This window comes from Anas acuta, chromosome 3 (genome assembly GCF_963932015.1).
Source record: "Anas acuta chromosome 3, bAnaAcu1.1, whole genome shotgun sequence".
NCBI lineage: Eukaryota > Metazoa > Chordata > Aves > Anseriformes > Anatidae > Anas > Anas acuta.
The window spans coordinates 20486164-20498604 of record NC_088981.1 but is presented as its reverse complement, the minus strand read 5'-3'; the positions used below and the strand labels follow the sequence as shown (position 1 = coordinate 20498604).

General features: G+C 40.0%; 2 protein-coding genes across 6 annotated transcripts in view; one reads left to right on the top strand and one right to left on the bottom strand.

The window, feature by feature from the left end:
• Positions 1–6033, bottom strand: part of SPATA17 (spermatogenesis associated 17) — a 96581-nt gene extending 90548 nt beyond the window's left edge. For all 3 annotated transcript variants that reach the window (XM_068676019.1, XM_068676020.1, XM_068676017.1), the window contains exons 1-2: positions 5932–6033; positions 832–921 (exon numbers count right to left, since the gene is read on the bottom strand). In XM_068676019.1, the coding sequence (XP_068532120.1) occupies positions 832–921; positions 5932–5999 (158 nt within the window). In that variant the 5' untranslated portion in view covers positions 6000–6033. The remainder of the gene's footprint in view (positions 1–831; positions 922–5931) is intronic.
• GPATCH2 (G-patch domain containing 2) overlaps positions 5998–12441 on the top strand; it is a 116117-nt gene continuing 109673 nt past the window's right edge. For 2 of the 3 annotated variants that reach the window (XM_068676014.1, XM_068676016.1), the window contains exon 1: positions 5998–6194. In XM_068676014.1, the coding sequence (XP_068532115.1) occupies positions 5998–6194 (197 nt within the window). Of the gene's footprint in view, positions 6195–6272; positions 6461–12441 lie in introns of those variants that run through there. The other variant, XM_068676015.1, reaches the window with a different exon arrangement.

The following is a 12441-nucleotide window of genomic DNA, read 5'->3' as shown; positions in this document are numbered from 1 at the left end:
CTGTGGAAGTTAATTTTCTACAGTAAGAATCCTGTTACCATACACTTACTAGGCAATTTTTGTCTAAGGTCCACAGCAAGAGAGATAAGAAAAGTCTATGCAAACAGCTTAACTGGAGAACGTTATTTTCTCCAGTCATGTCAACATCTCTCAGACAATACTGTCTATTAGTATCAGCATAGTGTTGGTGGGACTGCCAATTATATTCTAAGAGTTTGACTTATGAAGTGGTATCAAAATAAGTACTTGTTTTCTCGTTGAAGTTATTCATGGATAATAAGAGAGTGTCAAAGGTGCCCTGCCATGTATTCCTCATAAATAGACAGGGGAGGGTCAGGAAAAGGGGTAGGAAAAGGTTCTTCACCTAGAGGGTGGTAAGGCACTGAAACAGGCTCCCTGGGGAAGATGTCACGGCACCAAGCCTGGCAGAGTTCAGGAAGTATTTGGACAATGCTCGCAGACATAGGGTTTGATTTCTGGGGGTCCTGTTTGGAGCCAGGAGTGAGACACAATAATTCTTATGGGTCCCTTCCAACTTGGGATATTTTATGATTCTATATCGAAGATGGACTGTTTCTTTGCTACTTATTAGCTGCTTACTAGCATCTTGCCATTTTAATTGCATATAGCTATGAAAATCAAAAATAATTGTTTTTTACAGTGGCCCAGCATATGTTTCATTCAATTTAAAAGCAGAATAAATGATAGACTGTTGTTTGTTTGTTTTTTTTTCAAAATTTTCTCATTTTATTAAAATCAAATAATACCATGAGAAATTTTGGAACTAAATTCAATTACAAAATACAGATTAAAATAAGCCTAATATACTACCTCAGATAGGCTCGGACTCTGCATCCTCGAAACCAGCTCTGAATTTTGACAGCAGCTTTGTACTTTATTTTTCTGTCTTCATCTACACATCTGAAAACATAAGAAGTAGTAGTTATAGTAATCATAGAAAATATAAAAAGTAGTAATACCTATCAGCATGATAATTTAGTACCAAAACAGAAAAAAAATCCTTTTAAAATATTTCTTACTGTTGAAGCTTGTGATGTTTTTCCCTGGATTTTTCACCTACAGTTAAAATTTTAATTCTATGAAGTTCAATAATATTGCATAACAATATAATTTAGGTTAGTTGCATAGTGTGAATATAAAAAAGTTAAGTCCCCTACAGAGGACTGGAGACTTGATAGCCTGTAATCAATTTTAAAAATTTAAAAATTAGTACAGAAAGAAGGACTAAAAAAGATTGCTAAATAAATATTAAATTTATAAACTTTATTGGTATTAGACAGTAATGGAAAAATGCAACAGATTGCTTCAGAACAATACATGAATGAACCCAAACCATGCTACCTATTACTACAGAACTAAAATATTTTTTAAAAGACATGAAAACTAAATATGACTGTAAGCTACTGCAACACTAAGGTATCACAACCTACAGGTGATATACTGTTTGGAAGAGTGTAATTCTTATTCCCATACAATACTGAATACGCATGTCAGCAAATTATGTTCTTCTGTTGTAGGTGAAAAATCTGGATAATTCTTTAATTAGGCCTGATTTATAACAAAAACTCCACAGCTATGTATAAAATTGGATATCCCTGGGAATATTAAGTAACTTAACTACAGTCAATATTATCATAATAAAAATCAATTCAATCAATAAGAAGTGTTTATTAAGGGTAAGAACTAGTTTTAAAACGTTTTACAAACAACACTTTTATTTTTATATTACTTGAAGAGTAATATTCTTCATCAGTATATCAGAATATCTGGTATATCAGAAGGGAATTTAAAGAAGATAAATATGGAAAAGAGGAAGAGATGAATGAAGAAAAGTGAGAGACGAATGTAAGGGGAAAATACAAGTTAGAACAATGAAAGCATATGAAAGAAATTAGATGTAGAAATTTGCAAACTTCAGAAGGCCTGGAATGGCAGAATATGGAATCTAAATGTGTCTTAAAAGGAAGAAGAAGCCAGGAATTAGAAACAAATGTTATTAGTAATTTGGAGAGATTCCAAAGCGATAATCATGGGGATCTTTTACACAGAATTATAGTAGTCAGTGCAACAGTTAATTGAGTCTTGACAGGACTTTGTGCACTGGGAATTCAAAGACATGGATTTTGGAGATAATGTAAAAATGAAACTGGCAGATTATTGGTGTGTGCTGCAGGCAGGCAAGGAGGGAACAAAATGAACCAAAAGAATTAGAAAACATGCTGAGATTGCATGATTGATTAATACAGATGCCAGAAGAACTGATGAAGTAGAAAGGATGCAGAGAAAGACGAAGAATTTGTTTTTAAGTTACAGGAGAAGAAAGGTTATCTATAAAGAGATACTAGTAAGGCAGCTGAAGATGCAAGATAGATGGAGATGGAGAATTAATGACTTCAAGAAAATCTTCAGGAACTATTAGTTGCCAAAGACTGGTGTTGAATGAGGAAGTACAAAGTAAATGCACACGCAGAAGCAGAGAAAGAAGCACAAGTGAAAGGACCTCATCCTCATCAAGTTAGAAAGTAATTCCATGAGATAGTCTTGCTTGTCTTCTTTCCATGGCTATTAGGAGAATGGTAATTGTGACAAAGCAAAAAGGCACATAAGGAAAACTGAATCTAAACAAGACTAATGAAGAGATTTTTCAGAGAATTAAAGAAGAAATCATGACTATGATGAGTTTCAGTGCCGAGGGGTAGAAACCAGCTATGAGACCATCTCTAGCTTTATTTATTTGTTGTTCGTTTGTTAGTTTTTCCAAATGTCAGAGTCAAGTTTATGAACTTAAAATTTTATCTTAATATTTTACTATCCTATTTTTTGTTAGCAACATGTTTACCAAATAGTTAAATTTCTTGTGCCTGCCACAGAATAACAATTAGGCTACTATTAATTAGTTTTCTTATCTAGCTAACATTAGTGAGTTCTTGCTGTTGTTTCAACATTAACTGCCTTGGAAAACACTAACAAAAGCAATTTTTATCTGATAAATTAGTATTATCCTCATTATATGTCATGAAAAACTAAACACCAATTTAATACCAGAGATCAAGAAGCATTAGCTCTGCTGCTATTATAGCAGCTGGTGCAGCATGTGCCTCCACATCACGTTACAGGAGCACCCATTTTTCTCATCATCTGACATGCATCAGACATGTTCCAGAACCTAGAAACTGTGGAAAAGAGATCTTTTTTACACAGGACCACAAAACAAGTCAATATTAAAGCTGACATATATACTAGAGGGCTTTCTTGCTATTTTCTTGTCTAGCTTCCTAGACTTCATAGGAAGCAGACACTTCCAGAAATGAGTTTGATGAAAAAAATTTTTATAATATATGAACATAATATAAGCATATTTATAATATATGAACATATGAGCAGCCATGGTCTGCTTCTGGAAGAGCAGAAGCCCAGCTGAGACATTAGAAGTCCTTACAACTTTTACTTAAGTGGATCAAGAACAGACTTAAGTTTCTTGCAATATAATTCCACAAGCACTTACAGCTGGCCTTGCCAAAAAAAGAAGTGGTTTGGGGCTTAAGTTGTTTAAGGCAATATCTGCCATTCTGATCAGAACGCATAGTTGTCATACAGTTTGAATTAAGCTTTCAGAGTTCCAAATACTTCTCAAAGACTTAAAAAAAATAAAAAATAGTTAAGATCAACATCTAGCATATAGATGTTACAGCATATAAAAGTAGGCTCCTGGAAAAATAAGTGAATATACTAACAGGTCTTGTATATTCTAATACTTCTGCTGAGAAATTGCAGCCTCAAGGTGCAGACTTAAGGCCTCTTTGTGTTGTACTGTAAATGGGTAAGTCCTCCCCTAGAAAGGTACTTTCCCTAAAAGGACAGACAGTTTAGAAGACCCCATACTCTGAGACTAATGCAATTCTGTGTAAAGAATGACAGGAACATTATTAAGATCAGAAGAAGAACCATGTTAAATCGATCACTGGTCTAACCACAATCAAGAGGCAGGACATTACAGTCATCAGCCTGTCCTGATCTTTAATGGAACAGATGTAAAGTCGTGAAACAGCAAATGCATTCTGAAAGATAAAGAAGGTTTTCCAATTTGGGATTTACTTTAAGGCACTTCAATTACTGTGCTCCCCCTGCAGCAGTAATTGCTAGCAAGAGTACTTAGTTCTCACCAGAGTCACTTTAAGTCAAGCTGCTCTAGACGTTCTGTATGCTCTTGATGTTATACTAAGTTCTGCTTTTAGGTCTTGATAGATAGGCGAAGAAAGAAAGAGTTTTATTTTGTCTTAAAATTTGCTTGGTACACATGGAAATCCTTCAGGCTTTACCGCTGAAGGTAGCTGTAAACAGTGCAACTCATACAAACAAACAAACAAGTACTTTGCCATCTATATTCTTCTACACTGTCTGATACTTTATAACAAGTTAGGTCTTTTGGGGGATCCAGTATTTCACTGTAGAATATTGGCTTTAAAGAGTAACGTGCTTTTTAAATATATCACATTTTTGTATGAATTGTGAATGATGAGTGAGTTCACAGATTACCCTTACTCATGCCCATAGCATCCAAACTTTGACAACTGTAGCTGATGTATTACTTTATATAGAATAGTTCTGCAACTGAAACTAAAGTTGTTCTTTTATTTTGCACAAAATACTTCAAAGACCATTGCAAAATTGACACACTTCAATACCCAAAGTTTATTTTTTAAATTTAAAAGGGGCCCATCAAAACCTCTAAACAAGATATTCTGATTTGTTTCATGGTTTTACTCACAGCTTTGCTGAAAAAGTTCAAGATTTTCACCCTAATGAACAAAGATCAGATTACTGATCAGGCCTTCAGTTGCTCAGACTGAATGCTCTCATGTAAATTCTCAGCTGAAAAGCTCTGAATTTCAAGAAGCTGATGGATTATAGCCTATTCTTAAAAGGAAACAATTTATTTTTGGCAAGCTGTGCCAAAAAACAAATCCCCAAACATCCAGCATGCTGCCCTCCAATGGATTTCGACGTCTGGCTCAGCCTGCTCTTTATAACCTGAAGTATGTGAAATACAAGTATAGTCTGCTGTAACTGATGCTCATTTAGTGAACTACTGCGTGTACAGCCACGAGAATATGAGCTAAAGTTCAGCAAAAGAATGGGAATGCTCTATATGCAGGCAGGACTTGACCTCTCAACTTTTAGCAATGTTAGAGCTGTGTTAGTCATGCAAATATTGTTGTAATTGGTTTCTAAAATGACACATTAAACAGTGAAGAAAAACCAGAAGTATCCTGGATATGATTTTTTTTTTTCTGTTTGAGTATTAATGTTATATGCACACTAGCAGCAACAATACATTTGAATAATAGGGTTTACAGTACAGGTGCATGAAATATTAAAAGAGCTCTCAAAATATCTTATTTCCTAAAATCTGACGTGTGAAAAGTTGCCACCTTCATGGTCAGAAAACCCACACCAGCGGGGGGATCCTGTCAGCGTGCTGCTCTGTAGGTGGAGATGTGGGTAGGGCAAGCATCTCCTTCTTCTCCTGGCATAAAAAAAAAAATCTTTCGCTTGGCAGAAAAAGAAAAAAAAAAGACTAAACGTATCTCAGGTGCTAGAGACACAAGCTGTATGGTCTGCTTTACAGAGCTCAACTTCAAGCAGTGCGGATCAGAGCCATCAGCTCTCTCAGCGACTGGGGGATTCTCTGTCAATCTAAATAAATAAGTAAATAAATAAATAAACGAATGAGCAGATAGCGGACAAGCCCAGGCCGGGGGGGTGTATGGGACCACCGCAGGCTCCAGCCCCTGGCTTTGCGGGCGCCCCTTTGCCCTCAAAACGAGCCCGGGAGCCGGAGGGGGGAGGCTGCGAAGCCACCTATTTTTGGCGGAGCGCCGCCATCTCGCAGCCGGACCCTCCGGGTACCTGTTCCTGCGGAAATACTCCTCCCGCAGCGCCGGCAGCCGGGCCCGCAGCCGGGCCAGGGCGGCCATGCTGCCCCCGCGGCCCCCGCCCGCCCGACGCCGCCGCCGCCATGGCAACGGGCCGTACCACCCCGCGCCGCCCGCGGGTAGACCAGGCCGCCCGCGGGTAGACCAGGCCGCCCTCGGCCTGGCCCGGTGCCGTGCGGGGAGCGGGGCCGGCAGTGGCAGCCCCGCGGGGAAGGACCGAGGGGACGGCGGGGGACGGTAAGCGAGGAGAGGGCGCGGTGCTGCCGGCGAGGAGCCGGGGAAGGGGAGAGATGGTGGCGGCCGCCTTCCTGCCGGGGCCCGAGCCGCTTCCGGGCCCTCCCGGCGGGGGCCTGCGGAGCAGCGCGGCCGCCTCCTGCCCCCGGCCCGGTGTGTGCGGAGCGGCGCAGCCTCCCCGGGGAGCGGCCGGGGGAGGGAGGCGCCGGGTTCATGTTGCGGGGCGCCGAGCACAGCCCGACCCCAGCTCAGGCGGCGAGGACGAGCTGGTGAGAGCGGGCCGGGGGGCGCCGGCCCCGCGGAGGGCCCCGGGGCAACGCCTGGGAGCCGGGGAGGGGGCGAGGTGCGGGGATGCGGGGGGGGCCCCGCCCCTTGCTGCCGGCCTGGGGAAGGGGGGCTGCAGGGCTGGGGGGGGCTGCAGGAGAAAGGGGGCTTGGGAGGGGGGATTTATTTTCGGGGAGGGGGTGTGCAGGGCCTGGACATGCCTGCCAGGCTCGCCTCGCTTGTAAGCCAGCAGCAGGGGGAGGAAGGATTGTCCCCGCGCTGCTGGAAGAGGACGGCAGGCACGCAAACTGGTGCTGGTGGCACGGGGGCGTTTTATTTCTTGCGTTGTGGCAGAGCTGTCAAAGGCCCGAGCGCTTTGGTGGAGGCTGTGGAAACGGACAGTGAGGTGTGGCTGCCGTCCTGAGGCCGCGGTCGCGAACCGAGCATCAACAAGTGTGGCCGCGGCCGACGAGCAAGGAGAGCTGAGCCAGTGCTGCTGCGATGTAATTCACACGTTAGCTGTTGTACCTAAGCCCAGATATTAGCATAGCGACTCTAAAGCTTTCTTCATAGGACTGTGGAAACAGGCTAACAGAAGAGAGCAATGTGGGTTTTATTAATGCGCCATGGAGGCGTAAAGGCTGTTGGTGAAGAGACCTGATGGAATGGAGCTGAAAAACCAATTGTTTCCTTCAGAACTCGCTGTTTTTAATTTCCTACGTGAAGTTTTCAGTGTCTTGTGGTACGTTAGGTATCACGTGGTGTGTGTAACTTCATTTCACTTTAACTAATGGGGGTGGAGAGGACTGTGGTACTTCTTTTATTTTGTTTTTCTTGAATATTGATGATAATTTGAGGCCTGGGTTGAGGCTTTGCCACTTTTTCTAGAGGGAGCGTTATGTATACAGTCACCTGCAGGTAGGGTTGCCAGGTCTTCAACAGGTTTTATTTTATAGATCACTTTGCTTCTTACATGGCAACAGGAAAAAAGAGGAAGAAAGAGGCTTAGTTCTTAATTTTCTTACAACTAACTTCTTCCTCCTACATTTCAGCTGATACCACCACTTTGTATGTGTGTGCGTGTGTGCGTACGCGCATGTGTTGGGAGGGGGGTAGTATTTCCATGACTTTTTAGGTTTTGATAAATGAGAAACAGTCCTAATTAGAAAGCATTTTGCATAGATAGTATACAGTCCTAGAAAAAAAATATGCCAGCATTGGTAGGTATATGGATGTGCCCATAAATGTAACTTCTGTTGGTTGTAGTCTGTAAATCTTCAGAGAATGAGGTATGCTCTTCTGGCAGAATTATTTTTATTTCAGTACTAAGGCTGTCTATAGTAGTAACTGTCTAAGAGGTTCATAGCTTGTATCTTCATTCTGGGAAGGTTTTCATTATAGACTTAACGTGTCTTTTTTCTTTAAATTTAATTATTTTGTGTCTATATAGATTCATTTGGTTCCAGAGACTTTAAAAACAGTGTTCAGCAAAACAAGGTACAGGAGCTTGGCATATTCTTCTGTAACTGTCATTAGACAGCTATATATAATAAATAAACTGCCTAGAGTTATTCAGCACAATTATTGAAGCGCTATTTATTATCTATAGGATTGTTAATTTAGTAGTTCTGAAGTACTGCTAGAAGTCAGATGTATTTCTTCCAGGTTTGTCTGGCCCTAATTTTCAGGAGGACCAGCAACATAATCAGCTGATGAAATTCCATTTTTCCTCAAATACTATTAACTTTTCCTCGTGTAGATCAAGTGCAGGGGAATTCCTAAACATGTCTAAAGGAGTTTCTCAAATGTAGAGTCTGTACTGAGAATTGATGTGCAGTGTGTAACAGGAGGTATAAAATGTTGCTTGTAGTTGTGTATAAATAAATGTGTAGGAGCTGTGCACCAAAAAGAGTTCATAGAAAATCCCAGCAAGTGTAGTAAGTGCACGTCTTTCACTGTACAAGTACGACTTCCATAAATTCTCATTTTTTCATTTCCCCTTCTGTACTTTTAGTAGTTTGTGAAACTGATTTGTATATATACACATAACTTTCTACCAAAAAAAAAAAAAAAAAGGTTGCTATACCTCAAAGATGAGATATATCCTGGGATTTGGGGTTTGTTTTTCCTTTTTCAGATATAGGCATGCTTCAAGATAGTCTCCTAACTTATCTCAAGAGTACTTGGTTCTTGTACTTGTTCAGAATATCTTACATGAAAGTCAAAGTAATTTTCTGATGCTTAGTTCTTGTAAGTTTTTGTTTTGACTCAGGTTTTTAAAATGTTAAAGTGAAGGTTACTTTTGTATCAAGTTTCTTTGATCTGTTTGTGAAACTTACTCTGAATGTGGTGGCTCTTAGCCTTCACAGGAAGCACTGGGCCAGACCCTCAGAAGTGGAGGAGGGCAGGGATTATCTGGTGCTCTCAGCTAGCTCTTCTACCCCCCATGATGGTTGGTGCAGGGCTGGAATGTGGTTTGCTAATTGTGTAACTCTGAAAACCTGATTGTGCTGGGGAGGACACCTAAAGACACAGATGGATGCAGACATGGGACTGGGTGCTTTGTGGCCTCCTGTCAGTGATGGCCGTTTGATGGCTGTCGAGTTTAAATAATGAAGGCTCAGGCTGTGTTTCTTATACATACCATAATCTTCTATGTAACGTGGCTTTATAAGTTATTTCCTCATCCACTGTAGTTTCTTGCTAGCTATTTAATAATTTTTACTTAGTTGTCTTGCTTTAATTTGTTTCCCCCTTTATGCATATCCCAAGAGCAGGGATAGCTCTTGGGTTTGGAATCTGTAAATTCTACTGGCCAGGCAGTGAGATCTATCATCTGCTGCACCCTCCCAAAATCTTGCATCTGTTGACTCCAAAGTTTGGTCACATTCAGTGATAAAACAGCAGAGGTCTCAAAACTATTGTTTTGAGAAAATCGCTTCTGATGTGAAGAAATGGGATGCGAATTAACACCTGCCTGAGAGTAAAGGTGCAGTGCGAGTACAACCAGTTCACAAGATGTTGGAGAAACAAGATTATATAAAGTCAGGATTTATAATCCTGATACTTGAGGAACTACTTGATTTTCTTGTGCTTTTAGCTTGTGATTGAGGTTGGTTGTGATGGCAGCAAAAATCGTGGTTCTGAGGAAATTGCTTTTCTTTGGATTTGTTATTGAGGGTTACTTTTCCAAATTGGTGAAATGGATGTAGTATAACTTTTGCTTTAAAGAACTCTTTATCTATTTAACAGAAAAATCTACAGAACCAGAAGGTAAATGTAAATGCAGCTGTCAGATGGTTTAGTAGAAGATACTACCTCTTCTTAAGAGTCCTGCAACTCATTTAGCTGTCCCATCAGTGTATTAAAAGTTTGTTACATGTTCAGTGAGTGGTCAGAGCTCTACATTGTTGTGTTTTAGGTAGGAAGTGAATAACAAAAAAAAATGATAGTCGACTTGCATTGAAAAATTAAGTGCCTGTTACTTCCCTCAGTAGTTTCTACACTGAATGTTAATGCTTAACACAAGCTGTGTTAGCCCTTTTTGGAAGAGGTGAAAGCAGTTATGTTGTTTCCTGCAACCAGTACTATTATGGTCTGCTTTGGTAAAGATAGAGAGGAAATGGGTCAGCCTTTAGTGAACTACATTAAAATTGCTTCAGATAAATGTAAAGGTCAGTGTGGGCAAACTATATTTTCTTATAGTAAAATAGAATCTTCTCCTAGTGAAGACATTACAGTTTATTGCTAGCTGTGGGCTGTTGCTGTAACAGCATTTTTATAGCCTTATGTGAGTCATGCTAAACTATGGCTCAACTTATATTTTATGTACCACAATAGGCTGTTCCGCACTCCTTATTACAATCTGTGAAATTTCTCATCTTAGTGAATGCAGTTGATACTGGTTATGTCTTTAATACTTTTTGTCTGACTTCCATTATCACAATTATTTTTCAACCTATTTCAAACACAAATATTTTTGTTACAGTAGGCAATGATGGTTGAAATATGTGCCACAGGTTTGGAATACAACCTTGACAGCTGGTTGTGATCAGGGCAGAAAGCTGCAAAACTGGACTTGTCTGACAAATAGTGCAGTAGTAGACACATGCTTCTGAATTTTGGAAACAGGTTTCAGTTTAACTCTTCTATCTGGTTGTTGATGCTTCAAATACAGCATGAGAAATGAGAGATCCAATAAAACGAAACAAAAGAGATTTCTTGGGCTTTCAGGAGAAGTAAAGTTTTAATGTGAACCACTGACATGTTGAAGGTACAGTGTGGTTAAAAAGCTGAAGAATGGTGTGTTTTTTTCCCAAGCTACTACAAAGGATCTTCTAGCGTCCCAAACTGATCAGTTCTCATAATCATCCATTCTAAAGTAATCGTGATGTTGTCTGATCTATCCAAAATGCAATGCAATTAAGGTACAGCTGTATTATGCACAAGACCATGGCTGCAATTAGTAGGGTAAACAAGATCACTGCCCTATACAGATCTTGGTTTATATGTTGCAGCTTTGAGATCAGCGAAGAGCTGTGATATTCAATAGAAACGATAAATTGCAGAAATGCTTAAGATTCAAAGTTGTAATTTAATGGAAACTAAATACTTTACTGCTTGGGGCCTTTTAAGAATCATGCTGTCCCTTTACTTCCAAAACACTTAATAGTGTTCACTCCTCTTGAGTTTCATCTTTTGATCTGACACCATCTGTATTGATAGTATTTATTGAAGAATTCAAGGCAAGGTTAGATCAGATATATAAATCCAAAGTGGATATATTCTGTTTGATCTTGAAGTATTCTATAGAAGTAAAGCAACTTTACCAGCATACTTCCGCCATTATCTGAAGTAAATTGATATGCCCACTGTAGGAGCTACATTGATTTTAGTGATAGCTATCCATATGGATTAGGGATGCTGAATTGAATGAATTAATCATAAACTGTGGTGTAAGACATTAGTATCCCCATTTTACTTTGTGCTGCAGGGGAAGCAGCAGAATGGGCTGCAAGAATGTATACGTTCCAGCTAATGTTTTGGTATGGTAGCAGGAGAAATCTGTTCTTTTTGGGAGGTGAAGGTACCTTTAAGCCTACTAGTTAGTTCTGCTTCTTTCAGTTCTGCTCGGGATGTGAAAGCCTGCAGCAGAAGGGCTGGGCTAGTAGCTGGGGGAACAATGGCTCACACTAAATCTACTGGAGCTCATCTGAATCTTATGCTCCTTTATATTAACTCAGAAGGATTAGAAAGCCCCCTAAACCAGAAGAGCATCTTTTCTGATACCTGCACATGAAAGGATATCTGTCTTCACGGGGTGTTTATCAGTAAGGCTAAAGCGGCTAGTGCCCCCCTGGCAGTGGTTGTAGCTGCTGAGAAATGTGGGCCAGTTCGTCTATGTAAGTAAATAGAAAAGCCTGTACAAATTTACATGGACTTGCCTTTACCAGTGATTTAAGTTCCTACTTCAAAAGCCAAGACAAAACAAACAACAACAAAAAAAAGCTCACTACCCTGTGATAATAAAAATTTAGGAAGTAAAACCAAGATTAGCTCTAAATCATTGTAATGGCACATGTCTATAAAATTGAATCCAAGATTAATTGGCTTTCTCTTCTCTCTCTGGATTTTCAGATAATTATTGCTTCATTTGAAACACTTTTCCTGTTCTGTTCTTTCTCTTGTTTCTGAGAAGTATTTTTATGTGATTATGGAGGTTATGATGCTTGGGAACCAAATAGCTTACGGAAACTTGTAGTATTCTTCCAGAGCTGTTTTCACTCATTACAAGATAATATAAAGATTCTGCTGTACCAGAGCAGAAGAAAGCAGATGAGCCAGAGAAAATGTTACGTTAAGAGGGACTAATGGGACTAGAGATTTCAGCAGGTTAGAAAAAGATATGAGAAACAAATGCAAGTGACACTCTAATTTCAGGAATTCAAAATGAGCTTGAGTTTGTAGCACTCTCTGCTTCTGGTAA